This window comes from Agelaius phoeniceus, chromosome 25 (genome assembly GCF_051311805.1).
Source record: "Agelaius phoeniceus isolate bAgePho1 chromosome 25, bAgePho1.hap1, whole genome shotgun sequence".
Taxonomy (NCBI): domain Eukaryota; kingdom Metazoa; phylum Chordata; class Aves; order Passeriformes; family Icteridae; genus Agelaius; species Agelaius phoeniceus.
In genome coordinates, this window is record NC_135289.1 from 2,642,653 (window position 1) to 2,657,814 (window position 15,162).

Below are 15,162 nucleotides of genomic sequence, written 5' to 3' on the forward strand. Positions count from 1 at the left end.
TCCTCACGACCAAAGCCAGGAGGGTCCAGAAAAAAAAACAAACCCTAAAAAACCCCGGTGGTGCCTCCCGCTGAGCCTTTTCCATGGAGATTTTTCCCTTTTTCCGGGGAAAGCTCCGTGCCATGCCCGGAGCAGCCGCTAGACGGCAATTCCAGCCTGGATTCCGGCTGGAAATCCATCCCGGAGAGGAGGAGAAGCGCTGGCTGCAGGCACTGGAAAGGTTTTTATTGATGGCTTTGGGGTTTACAGTTCATGCTGGTGCAATTATGGGATTATTTGGGGTTTTTTTAATGGGGTTTTTTTAAAAATGATCTTTGCATGCAGGAACGACGCAGAGGGCCGGGGTGACCCCCAAAGCTCAGCTGCCCCTTCAATCCTCAAACTCGACCGCCTGAGTTGGGGAATTTGGGATTTTTAAGGAATTCCAACGTGGCTCTGTGATTGGTTTTGGGGTTTTAATTGGGGTATCTGGGCTCAGGGAGGGGCAGCTGGGGGGGACGGCTCCAGGGGTGACAGCACCAGGATTTTCCCCGTCCTGCCCTGATCCAGGGGTTTGGGAGAAGATTTGGGACCCCTCTGTTGCTCAGGGGGTTTCCCTCTGACCCCAGGGTGGGTTTCTCTCCTTTAGGGTTTTCTCCCTGTTAATTCTGGAGCAGGCTGATGGAAAAGGGGGGGGAAAAAAGGAAGGGGAGGGAAGGATTTGCTCCTCCTCAGCCCACACTGAGGGATCCTCCAGCCTGGAGATCTTTAACCCTTCACTCCTGCAGCTCCCAACCCCTTGGGTGCTCCTCCCAGGGCGTTCAGACCAGATTTGGGATCGGGATTTCCCCATGGAAAAAGGGTCTGATCCCCCTGGGATTTCCCCATGGAAAAGGGGTCTGATCCCCCTGGGATTTCCCCATGGAAAAAGGGTCTGATCCCCATGGAAGGATGCTCCTTTCAGGGGGTTCAGACCCAGATTTAGGGTCAGGATTGGGATTTCCCCATGGAAAAAGGGTCTGATCCCCATGGGATTTCCCCATGGGATTTTCTAATGGAAAAAGGGTCTGATCCCCATGGGATTTCCTCATGGAAAAAGGGTCTGATCCTCCCATGGAAAGATGTTCCTTCCAGGAGGTTCAGACCCAGATTTGGGACTGGGATTTCCCCATGGAAAAAGGGTCTGATCCCCACGGGATTTCCCCATGGAAAAAGGGTCTGATCCCTCTGTAAGGAAGCTCCTCCCAGGGGTTTCAGACCTGGATTTGGGATTGGGATTTTCCCATGGAAAAAGGGTCTGATCCCTATGGAAAGATGTTCCTTCCAGGGGATTCAGATCCAGATTTGGGATTGGGATTTCCCCATGGAAAAAGGGTCTGGTCCCTCTGTAAGGAAGCTCCTCCCAGGGGTTTCAGACCCAGATTTGGGATCGGGATTGGGATTTCCCCATGGAAAAAGGGTCTGATCCCTCTGTAAGGAAGCTCCTCCCAGGGGTTTCAGACCCAGACTTGGGATCGGGATTGGGATTTCCCCCTGTCCAAGGTGGGATGATCCCCACCCCTGCCACGCCCCACCCCAGCCTGGGGCAGGAGGTGCCCATGGCCCCTTTGTGAGGTGCCTGTGGCGGGGTCAGAGCCGGGATCTGACTGCAAAAAGCGACGATTTTGGGAAAACCAGGAGCGCGCCGCCATTGCGGCGGAGAAGCAGGGACGAGGGAATTCCCTGGGGATGGGAGGGTGGGTAGGGAGACACAAGTCCTGAGGGGCAGAGGGGGCTCAGCTGTCAGATCTCGATGACGGTGGCGCGGCGCAGGCACAGCGGCGCGTCCGGGGGCACCGCGTTGCGTTTGATGGCGTTGCCGTCCAGCCGCAGCACCTGCAGCCGCGAGTAGTTCACCACGTCCACCACGGAGCAGAAGCTGCTGATGGAGAACTCTGCGGGGGAGAGGAGCTGGTGAGGCCTCAGGGTTTGGGGGTTTTGGGGTTTTTTTTTTTTATGGGGGTTCTGTGGTGGTTTAGGGTTGGTGGGTTTGGGGTTGGTGTTATGGCGGGGTGAGCGCTGTTCACGGAGATGAAATAATTCCTGCTCTAGTGGGGACTAAGGAGAAATGATCCAGATTTCTGGGGCAAGAGCAGAAACAACGTGGGCTGGAGAGGGAAAAACAAGAAGGATGGGACTGCATAGCCTAAAGCTGTAGCTGGACAATTAACTGCAATATCCAATATGCAGCAGAATTTATAAAAGTGAGAGACCCCGTGAGCAGTCGTGCATTTTGTGCCATTTTGGGTTCATCTTGGATTCATTTTGTGACCATTTTGGGTTCATCTTGGGTTCATTTTGTGACCATTTTGGGTTCATTTTGTGACCATTTTTGTGACCATTTTGGGTTCATTTTGTGATCATTTTGGTTCACCTTGGGTGCAGCCCTGGCCGGGCTCTTGTGCTGCCCAAGGTGGATCCATTGAGGAGATCCTTTTAATAAATCCCTGCTTTATTCTTGAGCTCTGTCTGGCCTCTGTTCTAGCTCAGCCTTCTCTGTGGAGCTGAATCCCCCACAACCTTCCCCAAAGTGGATTTTTAGTAGGAAATTCTCTGTCCTGAGGGATCCACCTCTGAGATCTGCTTTGTGTTGAGGCAGGCAGGGGGGGGAAAATATGGGAGCAGCGCAAATTCTCTGATTTTTCACGTGAATTTGGACTCAGCCTCTCAAGCTAAAAGAGTTCCTGGTGCTCCTGGCCGCAGCCAGGAGGAGCAGGAGGGTTTGGAGTCTTCCCTGCCCAGCCGGGATGGGAGCGCTCGGAGGGTGGAGTCGGACAGGAAACTTTGCTTTCCATCAGCATTTGCTTTTCCAGCCTTTTTTTTTTTTTTGGCGGCTTCCTGCGCTGCAGCCTCCATGTCCTGACCCCTCTGGCCACTGTGGGACCCCCGAGCAACGTGTCCAGGAGCGGGGATGTCCCTGTCCCCATCCCAGCCACCCCCTCTGCGCTCCTCCGCACAGGGAAATTCCAGCCCAGCCCAGCGCAGGAAGCGGGAGATGGAACAAACTCCCAAATACATTTTTTTGGGATTTTTTTTTTTTCCGCGCAGGATTTGAGCCTAGAGGGCAGCAGAGCTCCAGGCCGGGCTGCTGCTGGAAAAGGCAGCGGGATGCTGGGGGGGAGCGCTGGGATTTGGGGGCTGCACCCATAGAGGGGACCCTGGGTGGGGTGGAGGGGCAGGACCGCGGTCCGGATGCTCCAAAGGGCTTTGAGCAGCATCCCCGATTTTGGGGGGGCTGTGAAGGTCAGCAGGACCCGCAGAGGAGGAGGAGGAGGGAGGAGGAGGAGGAGCCGGCGGTGGCTCCGCGGCGTTTGTGGGCAGACGGCGGCAGCTCCGGTTTGGAAAGCAAACATTTGGGAATCTGTTCCCGTGTCTGTGCTGCTGGCAGCTCCCCGCTGCGGGGTTCTGTGTTTTCCCTGCAACAGCTGATGGCTGCACTGGCACCTTCCCATTCCATTCCTGTTCCCATTCCCATCCCCATCCCCATTTCCTTCCCATTCCTGCTCCTGTTCCCATTCCATTCCCATCTCCATCCCCATCCCAATTCCCATTCCCATCCTCATCCCCATTTCTCATCCCCATTTCCATTCCATCCCCATCCCATTCCTATCCTGTTCCCATTCTATTTCCCATCCCCATTTCCATCCCTATCACCATTTCTCATCCCCATTTCCCATTCCCTTCCCGTTCCCATTCCATTCCCATCCCCATCCCCATCCCCATTTCTCATCCCCATTTCTCATCCCATTTCCCATCCCAATTCCCATTCCTATCCCCATTTCCCATTTCCAATCCCATCCGCATTCCCATCCCCATTTCCCATTCCCAATCCCATCCGCATTCCCATCCCCATTTCCCATCCCATCCCAATTCCCATTCCTATCCCCATTTCCCATTCCCAATCCCATCCCCATTCCCATTTCCCATCCCATCCCATCCCATCCCATCCCATCCCATCCCATCCCATCCCCGCCCTCAGGTCCTGGCAGGTCAGGGGAGCAGGGTTGGTTTTTCCCAGCAGCTTTTTCTCGGGGTTGGGTTTTTCCCAGCCCCTTTTTATAAAGAGCAGCCCCAGAACAATCCTGGGTTCCCTTGGTTTGTTTGTGTTGGGAGCGGAGGCGGCGCCGGGGCCGCCGGGGGAAGGACAGAGCCCTCAGCTGGGGCTGGGACACGCAGGGACTCTGGGGACACAGGGGCTGTGCTGGCCCTGGGCAATGTCCCTGTCCCTGGCACTCCCCAGGGTGCTCCGTGTCCCCAGAGTGGCTTTGGGGACCCCCCAGCTCTGCCCACTGCTGTGACCCCTCCTGACCCCACAGACCCCACCCCAGCTGGTTCATGCCCTGCTTTCCACCATCTCCAACCCCAGGGGATGCTCAGGCTCCTGGGAAACCCCAAAATCCAGCGCAGGGATCCCACAGGAACCCTCCAGGCTGGGACAGCACATCTCCCACCCCCTCCTTGCTCAGGAACCCTCAGGAGCCCCAAATTCCTGCTCAAATCACCCTCCAGGTGTTCCCGTAGGTTTCCAGGTGGTTCCTATGGGTTCCCCACCACCCCAGGTGGTTCCTGTGGGTTCTCCACCACCCCAGGTGGTTCCTGTGGGTTCCCCACCACCCCAGATGGTTCCTGTGGGTTCCCCACCTTCCCAGGTGGTTCCTGTGGGTTCCCCAACACCCCAGGTGGTTCCTGTGGGTTCCCAAACACTCCAGGTGGTTCCTATGGGTTCCCCACCACCCCAGATGGTTCCTGTGGGTTCCTCACCCCCTTTCCCCATCCCTGCTCACCGTCGATCTGGTTCCCCTGCAGGTAGAGGTTCTCCAGGTTGGTGTTGACCCGCGGGATCTTCTGCAGCCGGTTGTAGGAGAGGTCCAGCTCCAGGATGCTACTGCTGTTGAAGGTGTTGCTGGAGAGCCCTTGGTTGGTCAGGCTGTTGTGGGACATCCTCACGTAGAGCAGCCTGGGGGACACCTGGAAATACTCGTCGGGGATGGCGTTGATGTAGTTATACTCCAGGTAGAGCTGCTCCAGCGACGCCGGCAGCCCGTCGGGGACCTTCCTGAGGTTGTTGTAGCTCAGGTCGGCCAGGATCAGCGACTTGAGCCCCTTGAGGGACGCGCCCATCTCGAAGATGAAGTTGTGGCTGAGGTAGAGCGCCGTGAGGTTCTCCAGCCCCTCCAGAGCGTTGGGAGGCACCTTGGAGATCTGGTTGTAGGAGAGGTGGAGCTCCCGCAGCGAGCGCGGCAGCGGGCTGGGCAGCCTGGTCAGGTTGTTGTTGTTCATGTAGAGCCTCTCCAACCTCTGCAGCTTCCCAAAAACCCTTTTCCCCATCTTCTCGCTGCTGATCTGGTTGTTGTGCAGCGCCAGCCACTCCAGCTCGGTGGCGTTGTCGAAGGCGCCCTCCTGGATGGAGGTGATGAGATTGTTCTGGAAATACACGTACTTCATCCGCGAGGGCACGAAGGGCAGGTAGCGCAGGTTGCGCGTGTCGCAGTACATGGCCGACGAGAAGTTGGGGGGACAGTCACACTCCTGGGGACACCGCCAGGGCGCCGCCTGCTGCGGCTCGGGCTCGGGCTCGGGCTCCGTGTCGGTGGCAGAGGGGTAGGAGTAGGCGTACGCGGGGCTCTCCTCCTCGTAGTAGGGAACGTAGTTGTAGGAGGAGGCGCGGGACTGCCGCAGGTAGTACTGGAGCCACGCCAGGTCCTCCTCCTCGTTGTACTGGCCCAGGGAGGACATGCAGAGCCCGGCCAGGATGAGGATGAGGGTGGTGGCCCGAGGCATGGCGCTGGAGGGACCTGAGAGGGGGCAAAGAGGTGGGAGGATGAGATGGGGAGGAAGGCAGGGCTGGAGGAGCAGGAGAGGAGGGAATCCTGGCTGTGGATACTTCTGGGTGCAGTTGTGTGATCGTCCCACTTTTCACCTTGGAGAAAATTCCGGCCGTGGTGGGGGTTTGGGAGGAACCGGTGGAGATTTGGGTAAAACCTCCCTCCCAGTGGGAATTTAGGGAAGAACCTCCATCCCTGCTGGAGATCTTGGAGAAACCAATGGAGATTTGGGGAAAACCTTGGTCCCAGTGGAAATTTAGGGAGGAACCTCCATCCCTGCTGGAGATCTGGGAGAAACCAGTGGATATTTGGGGAAAACCTTGGTCCCAGTGGAAATTTAGGGAGGAACCTCCATCCCCGGTGGAGATTTGGGAGAAACCAATGGAGATTTGGGTAAAACCTCCCTCCCAGTGGGAATTTAGGTAAGAACCTCCATCCCTGCTGGAGATCTAGGAGAAACCAGTGGAGATTTGGGGAAAACCTTGGTCCCAGTGGAAATTTAGGGAGGAACCTCCATCCCTGCTGGAGATCTGGGAGAAACCAGTGGAGATTTGGGAGAAATCAGTGGAGATTTGGGAGGAACCTCCATCCCAGTGGAAATTTAGGGAGGAACCGGTGGAGATTCAAAAAAAACTTCCCTCCCTGCTGGAGATCTGGGAGAAACCAGCGGAGATTTGGGAAAAACCTTGGTCCCAGTGGAAATTTAGGGAGGAACCTCCATTCCTGGTGGAGATTTGGGGAGGAACCTCCATCCCAGTGGAAATTTGGGGGGAACCTTAGTCCTCAGTGGAGATTTGGGGGAAACCAGTGGAGATTTGGGAAGAAAACTCCCTGCCAGTGGAGATTTGGGAGGAACCTTCATTCCTAGTGGAGATTTGGAAAAAACCTCCATCCCAGTGGGGATCTGGGAGGAATCGCTATTCCTGGTGGAGATTTGGGAGAAACCAGAGGAGATTTGGGAGGAATCTCCATCCCAGTGGAGATTTGAGAGAAACCTCCACCCCGGTGGAAATTTGGGAGAAACCAGTAGAGATTTGAGGGAAACCTCCCAGCCTGGAGGAAATTTGGGAGGAATCTCCATCCCAGTGGAGATGTGCTGGTGAGATCCTGATTTCTGGCTAATTCCATTCCAGTTCCTGGGCAGAGAACAGAGCCTGGGGATTTGTGTGGGGTCACACGAGGTGCCCGGGGTTGGCTCTGCGTGGGAGGGAGGAGAAGGAATTTGGATCCCCTTGGAGAAGGGGTTTGAATTCTCTGGCTGAGAGTGGAATCTGCCAGATCAGGGTGATTCTGGGAGCCTGAGGAGCCTTTTGAAGGAGCTCGAGGCATCTTTTGAAGGAGCTATTTATGCTCCGCTCGCTGGTGACAGGAATCGCTGTGGGTTTCATCCAGCTCTCCCTTCCCCCACAGAAACGCAGGATGCAGATCCTGGTAAACAAATCCTGCCTGGTTTTGGAGCTGAAACCTCTCCCAAGCTCCCATTTCCCCAGGCACAGAAAGGGGCAGCACCCTCGGTGTGACCAGGGACAGGGGACAACCCCTGGTGATGATCCAGAGGCGAGCAGGGAATGAGGCAAACCCGTCCCTGATCCCCTCAGCCTCCTCCTGCCATGGCCAGGTGGAGCTGCAGCGGGAGGATTCCAGCTCTGGAGCCATCCAGCCTCCTCGTCCCGGGATAAATGAGCGCACGGGGCTGCTCCTGCAGCCAGGCAGTTTGAAATCCCTCCAGGAATTTGGCTGCTGGGAGCGGGAGAGGATCCTACGTGGCTGGGAGGGTGTCACTGCCAGCTCTGTGCCGGCGGGGACCAGCAGGGACCAACAGGGACAAGAGGGACCAGCAGGGGACAGCAGGGACCAGCAGGGACAAGAGGGACCGACAGGGACCAGCAAGGACCAGCAGGGACCAACAGGGACAGGAGGGACCAGCAGGGACATCAGGGATCAGTAGGGACCAACAGGGACCAGCAGGGACCAGCAGGGACCAGCAGGGATGAGCAGGGACATCAGGAACCAGTAGGGACCAGCAGGGATGAGCAGGGACATCAGGAACCAGTAGGGACCAGCAGGGACTAACAGGGACAGGAGGGACCAACAGGGACCAGCAGGGACATCAGGAACCATCAGGGACCAGTAGGGACCAGTAGAGACCAGTAGGGACTAACAGGAACCAGTAAGGGCAACAGGGACCAGCAAGGACCAGTAGGAACCAGCAGGGACCAGTAGGAGCCAGTAGGGACAGCAGGGACATCAGGGACCAGTGTCCCCTTTCTGCGGTGCCAGGGGTGGCCCTGAGGTCACCTGGTGACCCCTGGCCGTGTCCCCAGGCTGCAGCAGGGAGGGGACACCCAGCCTGGCACTCCCAGAGGGCACAGAGTGCCCTGCCCTGCCAGCCTGGCACGGGAAAAGAGAGGGGCTGGGTTTGTCCTTTGTTCCCTGCTCTGTGTGCTCGGGACGGGATCCTGGGGGTGCTGAGTGCCACGGGGAGCTTGGCAGGGGCAGAGGAGTTGTTCCTCCTCCTCCTCCTCCTCTTCCTCCTCCTCCTGCTGCTGCTCCAGGGCTCTGTGCCTGCTCTCATACCAGAGCCTGCAGCTTCTCCACCCTCTTGGCAGCCCCTTCTTGGGGGCCCCTTTGGGGCAAAACCCCATCCCTGGAGGGAAAACCCCATCCCCGGAGGACAAAAAAAACATCTCTGGGGGAAAATCCCCATCCCTGGGGGCAAAACCCCATTCCTGGAGGAAAAATCCCATACCTAGGGGCAAAACCATATACATGGGGGCAAAACCATATACATGGGGGCAAAACCCCCATCCCTGGGGGCAAAACCCCCATCCCTGGGGGCAAAAACCCCATCCCAGGGGGCAAAAACCCCATCCCTGGAGGGAAAACCCCTATACCTGGGGGAAATAACTCATCCCAGGGGCAAAACCCCCACAACTGGGGACAAAACCCCATCTCTGGAGGCAAAAACCCCATTCCTGGGGGCAGAACCATATACATGGGGGCAAAACCCCCCTCCCTGGGGGGAAACCCCCATCTCTGGTGTCTCCTCACCTTTCCCAGTTGCCCCCCTTCACCCCTCTGGTGACCCCAAAATGTGTCCCCAGCACTCCCCGCTGTCCCCTCGTTGTTTGTGGGGTTTTCTCCCCTCCCTGAGGCTTCACCCCCAGTTTTGGGGTGGGACCTGGCCCTGAGGTCCCCGTCCCCTCCTGGCGTCCCTGTCCTGTGCCAGGGGCTGCAACGGGGTCAGCTCCTTGTGCCAAGGGTTTGGGGCCGTCCATGGGGCCATGGAACCTGGGATGGGATGGGATCCATGGGATGGGATGGGATGGGATGGGATGGGATGGGATGGGATCCATGGGGTGGGATGGGATCCATGGGATGGGATCCAGGGGATCCATGGGATGGGATGGGATCCATGGGATAGGATGGGATGGGATGGGACCCATGGGATGGGATGGGATGGGATCCATGGGATGGGATGGGATGGGATCCATGGGATGGGATCCAGGGGATCCATGGGATGGGATGGGATCCATGGGATAGGATAGGATGGGATGGGACCCATGGGATGGTATCCAGGGGATCCATGGGATGGGATGGGGGCCTCTGCCCAGCCTGGACAGATATCAGGGAAGGTGTCCAGATCCCAGAGAAGTGGGCATGGAGAAGGCAGAGGAACGGGAGGGGAGATGGGTGGGATGGGAGAGGAGCAGCAGGAAAAGAGGGAAGGGAGAAGCACATCAGGAAAAGTGCTCAGGAGGAGAGATGGGCATCATGAGAAGTGGGCAGGAGAGAGGAGCAGCAGGAGAAGTGGGCAGCAGGAGAGACGGGCAGGAGAGAGAGGGGCAGCACGAAAAGTGAGTGGGAAGGGAGATGGCATCAGGAGAAGTGGGCAGGAGAGAGAAGCAGCAGGAGAATTGGGCAGCAGGAGAGGTGGGCACCGGGAGAAGTGGGTGGGAAGGGAGATGGGCACCAGCCGAAGCGGGCAGCAGGGGAAGTGCCTCTCCATCACCTCCATCTCCCCAGCCGTGCCACCCCTGGCGCTGCCACGGGGCGCAGCAACAGAGATCAGGCTTCCAAAATAAATTAAAAAAAAAAAACAAAACAAAACAAAAAACCACCTTAAAAACCTGTCTAAAAAAGGCCGAGCTGGACTCACCGAGCTGCTCCTCTCCTCCTGTGCAAAGGCTGCTGCGGGCTGTGCCGTGGCACCGGCAGCATGGGAGGGGGGGGAGGCTCCCGAGCCGCAGCGCCCGTGCCCGCCCCGGATCCCGAATCTTGCGCTGGCACGGCCCGGGCTCGGCGGGGATTCCGCGATTTTTTTGGGGATTTATTTATTTTTGGGGGATTTTTTCAGGGAGTGACCTCCCCGCCGCAGCTTTGCAGGAGAGACTGGCGAGCCCCTGGTGCTGCCTGGCGTTATAAATAACCTGCGATTCCTTTCCTCCCTCTCCCTCCTCTCCCTCCTCTCTCTCTCTCTCTCTCTCTCCAGCCTTTTCTCTCAGGAGTGTTGGCACTTTCCAGGCTCCCTCTGCTTAACGATTTAGCGGGCTTGGGATGTTGTTTTTCAGGGCTCTCCTGCGTTTCTCATCAGGGAGCTGCGAGGAGGCCTCTGGCCAGGTTAGGGAATGTCAGGTTTTGGGGATGCTGGGGGGAAAAACGAGGAATTTTCCCTGAATTTTTTTTTACACTACCAGGAGGGGAATGTCAGGTTAGGGAATGTCGGGTTTTGGGGGTGCTGGGGGGAAAAACGAGGAATTTTCCCTGAATTTTTTTACACTTCCAGGAGGGGAGATGTGGGCCCTGCTCCGAGTGCTCCCCAGGAAGCCTCAGTTTGTGCAGTGCTGCCGTTAAATATTTGGGATAAACATTTCCATGGACGATAAGGCAGCAGCATCCAAAGTAAATAAATTCCCCAGCAAAGGGGCCACTGTGACAGCGGGAATTCGTCTTCGGATTTGGCAGCCTGGGGTTGCCAAGCTGGCATTTCTGCAGGCTGGGAAAATCCACATGGGACTGGGGGGGGTCTCATCCATCCCACCAGGATTTGGGATCTCAGTCATCCTCCTGGGATTTGGGGTCTTATCCATCCCACCAGGATTTGGGGTCTCATCCATCCCCTGGGATTTGGGATCTCAGCCACCCCTCAAGACTGGGGTTTCATCCATCCCCCAGAGATTTGGGGTCTCTTCCATCTGCTGGGGTTTGGGAATCTCATCCATTCCACCAGGAGCTGGGATCTTATCCATCCCTGGGATTTGGGATGTCATCCATTCTCCCAGGATTTGGGGTCTCATCCCTCCCCTGGGATTTGGGGTCTCAGCCATCCCCAGGATTTGGGATCTCATCCAGCCCCAGGATTTTGGATCTCATCCATCCCCTGGATTTGGGGGTTCCACCATCCCCCAGGATTTGGGGTCTCATCCATCCCCTGGGATCTGGGGTTTCATTCACCCCCCAGGATTTGGGATTTAATCCATCCCCAGGATTTTGGATTTCATCCATCCCCAGGATTTGGGATCTCATCCATCCCTGGAATTTGGGATTTAATCCATCCCCAGGATTTGGGATCTCATCCATCCCCTCGAGGCTCAGCCAGGGTGGTTATGGGGGGATGATAAGAACAGGGAGCGTGTCCTGAGAGTCATCCACGCTTGGGAAGAGATTTTGGGGCTCATCCCAGTGCTCCTGGGGGTCCTGCAGAGCTGTCCCAGCCCTGTCCCTGTCCCCATCCCCATCCTGAGGCTCTTCCTGGCCTCTCCAAGCAGGGGAAGGGAAGGGAAGGGAAGGGAAGGGAAGGGAAGGGAAGGGAAGGGAAGGGAAGGGAAGGGAAGGGAAGGGAAGGGAAGGGAAGGGAAGGGAAGGGAAGGGAAGGGAAGGGAAGGGAAGGGAAGGGAAGGGAAGGGAAGGAGGAGCCCGGAGCTCCCGGATCCTCCCGGCAGCCTGGAATTATTTAGCGGAGCTCAGCAGGTGCCAGCTCCCCCCCGGGCTCCGTTCCTCCTTGTTTTCCATAGGAAATTCCCAGCCAAAACATCCTCCCGGGGCGGGGGGAGCCCTGCGGGGATCCTGAGGAGGAGCAGCAGCAGCAGCAGCAGCGATGTGAGCGGAGCTCGGTGGCCGGGCTTGGAGGGACACGCTGTACAGCAGGGACTCGGCCAGAAATCCCGAAAATTTGGGATGGGAAATGTGCCTGGAAAGCACAGCCCGTCTGCAGGCAGGGAGGATGTGGAGAAAGTGGGAAAAGAGGGCAGGGAAAGGGAGGAAAACCCCAGGGGAGGGAGGTGGGGAGGGGTTTTTATCCCCTCTGAGCCTTGTGGTGGCAGCTGGAGCAGGAATCTTCCTCCTCTTCCTCATTTGCCTCCTCTTTCTCTTCTTCATCTTCCTCTTCTTCCTCTCTCCAGGTACCTCTCATTGGTTCATCCATGCAGGGAGCCCTCATTTTCTTCATCTTCCTTCTCCTCCTTCTCTTTCTCCTTTTCCTCATTTTCCTCCTCTTCCTCCTCTTCCTTCTCTTCCTTCTCTCTCTCCTCTTCCTCTTTTTCCTCTTCCTTCTCTTCCACCTCTTCCTCGTTTTCCTTCTCTTCCTCCTCTTTCTCTTCTTCATCTTCCTCTTCTTCCTCTCTCCAGGTACCTCTCATTGCTCCATCCATGCAGGGAGCCCTCATTTTCCTCCTCTTCCTCCTCTTCCTCCTCTCCCTCCTCCTCCTCCCTCTGCTCCAGGCACTCCCTGGAGGCAGAGCTCTGCTCTCTGTGGGGCTCCCTGGAACTCCTGGTGCCCGGGGAAGGTCCCGATGGGTTCCCACCACCCCGGGCCTGAGGGAACCCTGAGGGATTCCAGGATCCCTCTGGGGCGGAGGCCCCACATCTGCCCAACAACCGCAGGGCCGGGAAGGTCAGCAGGGAGAGCTGATCCAGCCCTGCCCCGACCTCCCCGCTCACCCCGAGCCTCCCTTTTCCCTTTTCCCTTCCCAGCCGCGCATTCTTCAGCCCAAACAACATTCTTGGAGCGAGATTTGAGGGAATCTGGAGGGACTCGGTCACCCGGAGACGGAGCAACAGCCGAGCGAGCTGCTGGAAACTCTGAGCGGGGCTGAGCCGGCCCTGCTGGATGCTCCCGGAGCTCCTGGAGCCACCAGGATTCCATGGGAGCTGCTCCACAGCTTCCCCGGCATGGGGCGAGCCGAGGGAGGGGCAGCAAATCCCAAATCCCGCATTGTCCCTTCCTGTCCCAGGCTGGGAAAGGCTGGGAGACGCTGGGGCAGTGTTTTCTCCCATCCCACCCCAATTCCAGGCTTGGAATCTCACGTGGTTCCTGCCTGGGGTCTCTGGGTCTGTGGGTTGCTGTGGGGTGGGCTCGGTCCTGACAGTTCCCAGCCCCATGGAAAATCCTCACAGCCCATCCCAAACTCCCAGCCCCATGGAATCCTTGTAGCCCATCCTGGATTCACAGCTCATGGAATCCTTTCACCCCATCCCAAACTCCCAGCCCCATGGAATCCTCACACAAATCCCAAACCCCCAGCCCCCCAGCATGTCCTTGTAGCCCATCCCAGATTCCCAGCCCCACGGAATCCCATCCTCACAGCCCATCCCAAACCCCCGGCCCCCCAGAAGTGCCTCTGGGTCCCCTCTGGCCTCCGACTGAGGGCTCCATCCCCTTCCCTGCAAACCCCAAGTGCTGAATTCCCAAACCCCTAAATCCCAAATTCCCTAATTCCCTCCGGGAGGGGCTGCCTGGGCACAAGGAGGCTCCGAGCTCCTCACAGCCACTGGAAAAAAAGGGCTTGGAAAAGGTTAAAGGATTCATTCGGAGCAGGGCTGGAAACTCTGAAGCGTTTCCTCATCCCGACGTTCCCTCCTGTCCCTGGACTGCTCTGACACCTCCATGGACACGCAGCCAAACACATCTGGGAGGGCTGGGCTGGCCAGGGATCCGCTGGGATCAGCAGCTCTGGGGTATTTGGGGTCATTCCTTCAGCCCCACAGAGCTGGGAGAGGCTGGAGCAGCTCTGGGGTATTTGGGATCGTTCCCTGGGCCCCACAGAGCTGGGAGGATGCCTGGGGTGTTCCCATTCTTGGATCCCAAATCCCTGTTTTCCAAGGCCTGCAGAGTTTCCATTTAAATCCCTATAGGACAAATAAATCCCTAAGGGAGAAATAAATCCCTATAGGAGGAATAAAATCCCTATAGGGGAAATAAAATCTCTATAGGACAAATAAAATCCCTCTAGAACAATTAAATCCATCTAGGAAAAATAAATCCCTGTAAGGCAAATAAAATCCCTGTAGGAGAAATAAAATCCCCATAGGACAAATAAAATCTCTATAAACCAAACATAAATCCCTGTAGGACAAATAAAATCTCTATAGGAGAATTAAAATCCCTATAGAACAAACATAAATCCCTATAGGACAAATGAAATCCCTCTAGAACAATTAAATCCATCTAGGAAAAATAAATCCATATCAGACAAATAAAATCCCTGTAGGACAAATAAAATCCCTGTAAGAGAAATAAATCCATATAAGACAGAAAAAAAATCCCTGCAGGACAAATGTAAATCCGTATAGGGCAAACATAAATCCATGCAGGATGAATTAATTCCATATAGAAGTTAATTAATCCTGAGCTGCCCTTCCTGGACCCCTCATGATCCCCCTGGCTCGGGAAGGTCACGGCCCCGAGCTGCCCTCCCTGTTTGTGTCTGCAAAACATCCCAAATATGAACCAAAAAACCCAAACAAAAAAAGCAAAAAAAAACATGAAGGGAAAAGAGCAACATCAGCTGCCTGGGAAAGCCATCAGCGTTCCTGCCTGCTCCTGCCACCTGGCATCCCCAAAAAATTCCCCAAAAAATTCCCAAAAATTTCCAATCCCGGAGCCGTGCCCAGGCACCTCTGCCCTCCCTGCCCTGCTCCAGCTCCTCCCGAGCTACCAAACTCCTCAGGGAGAAAGGCAGAGCGTTTGGGGGAGGTTTTTTTTTAAGATGAAAAAGAAAAAATAAATTGGGAAAAAAAAAAAAAAAAACCAAACTCTTCGGAGATAAACAGGAGGAAGGAGCGGGGCGTGGGCGGCGCTGCTGCTCTGCAGCTGAACCGAGGAGCTGGGGGGGAATGGGGGGTCCTGGCAGCGATTCTGGGGACACAACGAGCCCCTGGGGGGAGGTGGCACAAGGGGGATGTGTCCCCTGGGATTTGGGGTCCCTCTGTGCTCCCCTGTCCCCCTTGGAGGGGGGGAACTGGCATTTTTAGCATCGTTCCCAGGAGCCCATGGAGCTGGGAAAGGCTGGAATTGGGGTCTGTGGGCAACCACAGCTGG

At 56.5% G+C, this 15,162-nt stretch overlaps 1 protein-coding gene across 3 annotated transcripts; it reads right to left on the reverse strand.

The window, feature by feature from the left end:
- Positions 1-204: 204 nt before the first annotated feature.
- Positions 205-10,247, reverse strand: FMOD (fibromodulin). 3 transcript variants are annotated; one of them, XR_013185161.1, is made up of 4 exons: positions 10,003-10,247; positions 4,803-5,813; positions 1,482-1,913; positions 205-1,238 (listed from the first exon to the last, which is right to left on the reverse strand). XR_013185161.1 is itself a non-coding variant. In XM_054648831.2 (3 exons), the coding sequence occupies exons 2-3, from the start codon at positions 5,797-5,799 to the stop codon at positions 1,762-1,764; spliced, it is 1,149 nt and encodes a 382-aa protein (XP_054504806.2). In that variant the 5' UTR covers positions 5,800-5,813; positions 10,003-10,247; the 3' UTR covers positions 205-1,761. The 3 variants fall into 3 exon arrangements, 1 of the variants encoding a protein (XP_054504806.2); XR_013185160.1 differs by having other exon boundaries at positions 1,397-1,913; XM_054648831.2 differs by having other exon boundaries at positions 205-1,913.
- Between the last annotated feature and the right edge of the window lie 4,915 nt (positions 10,248-15,162).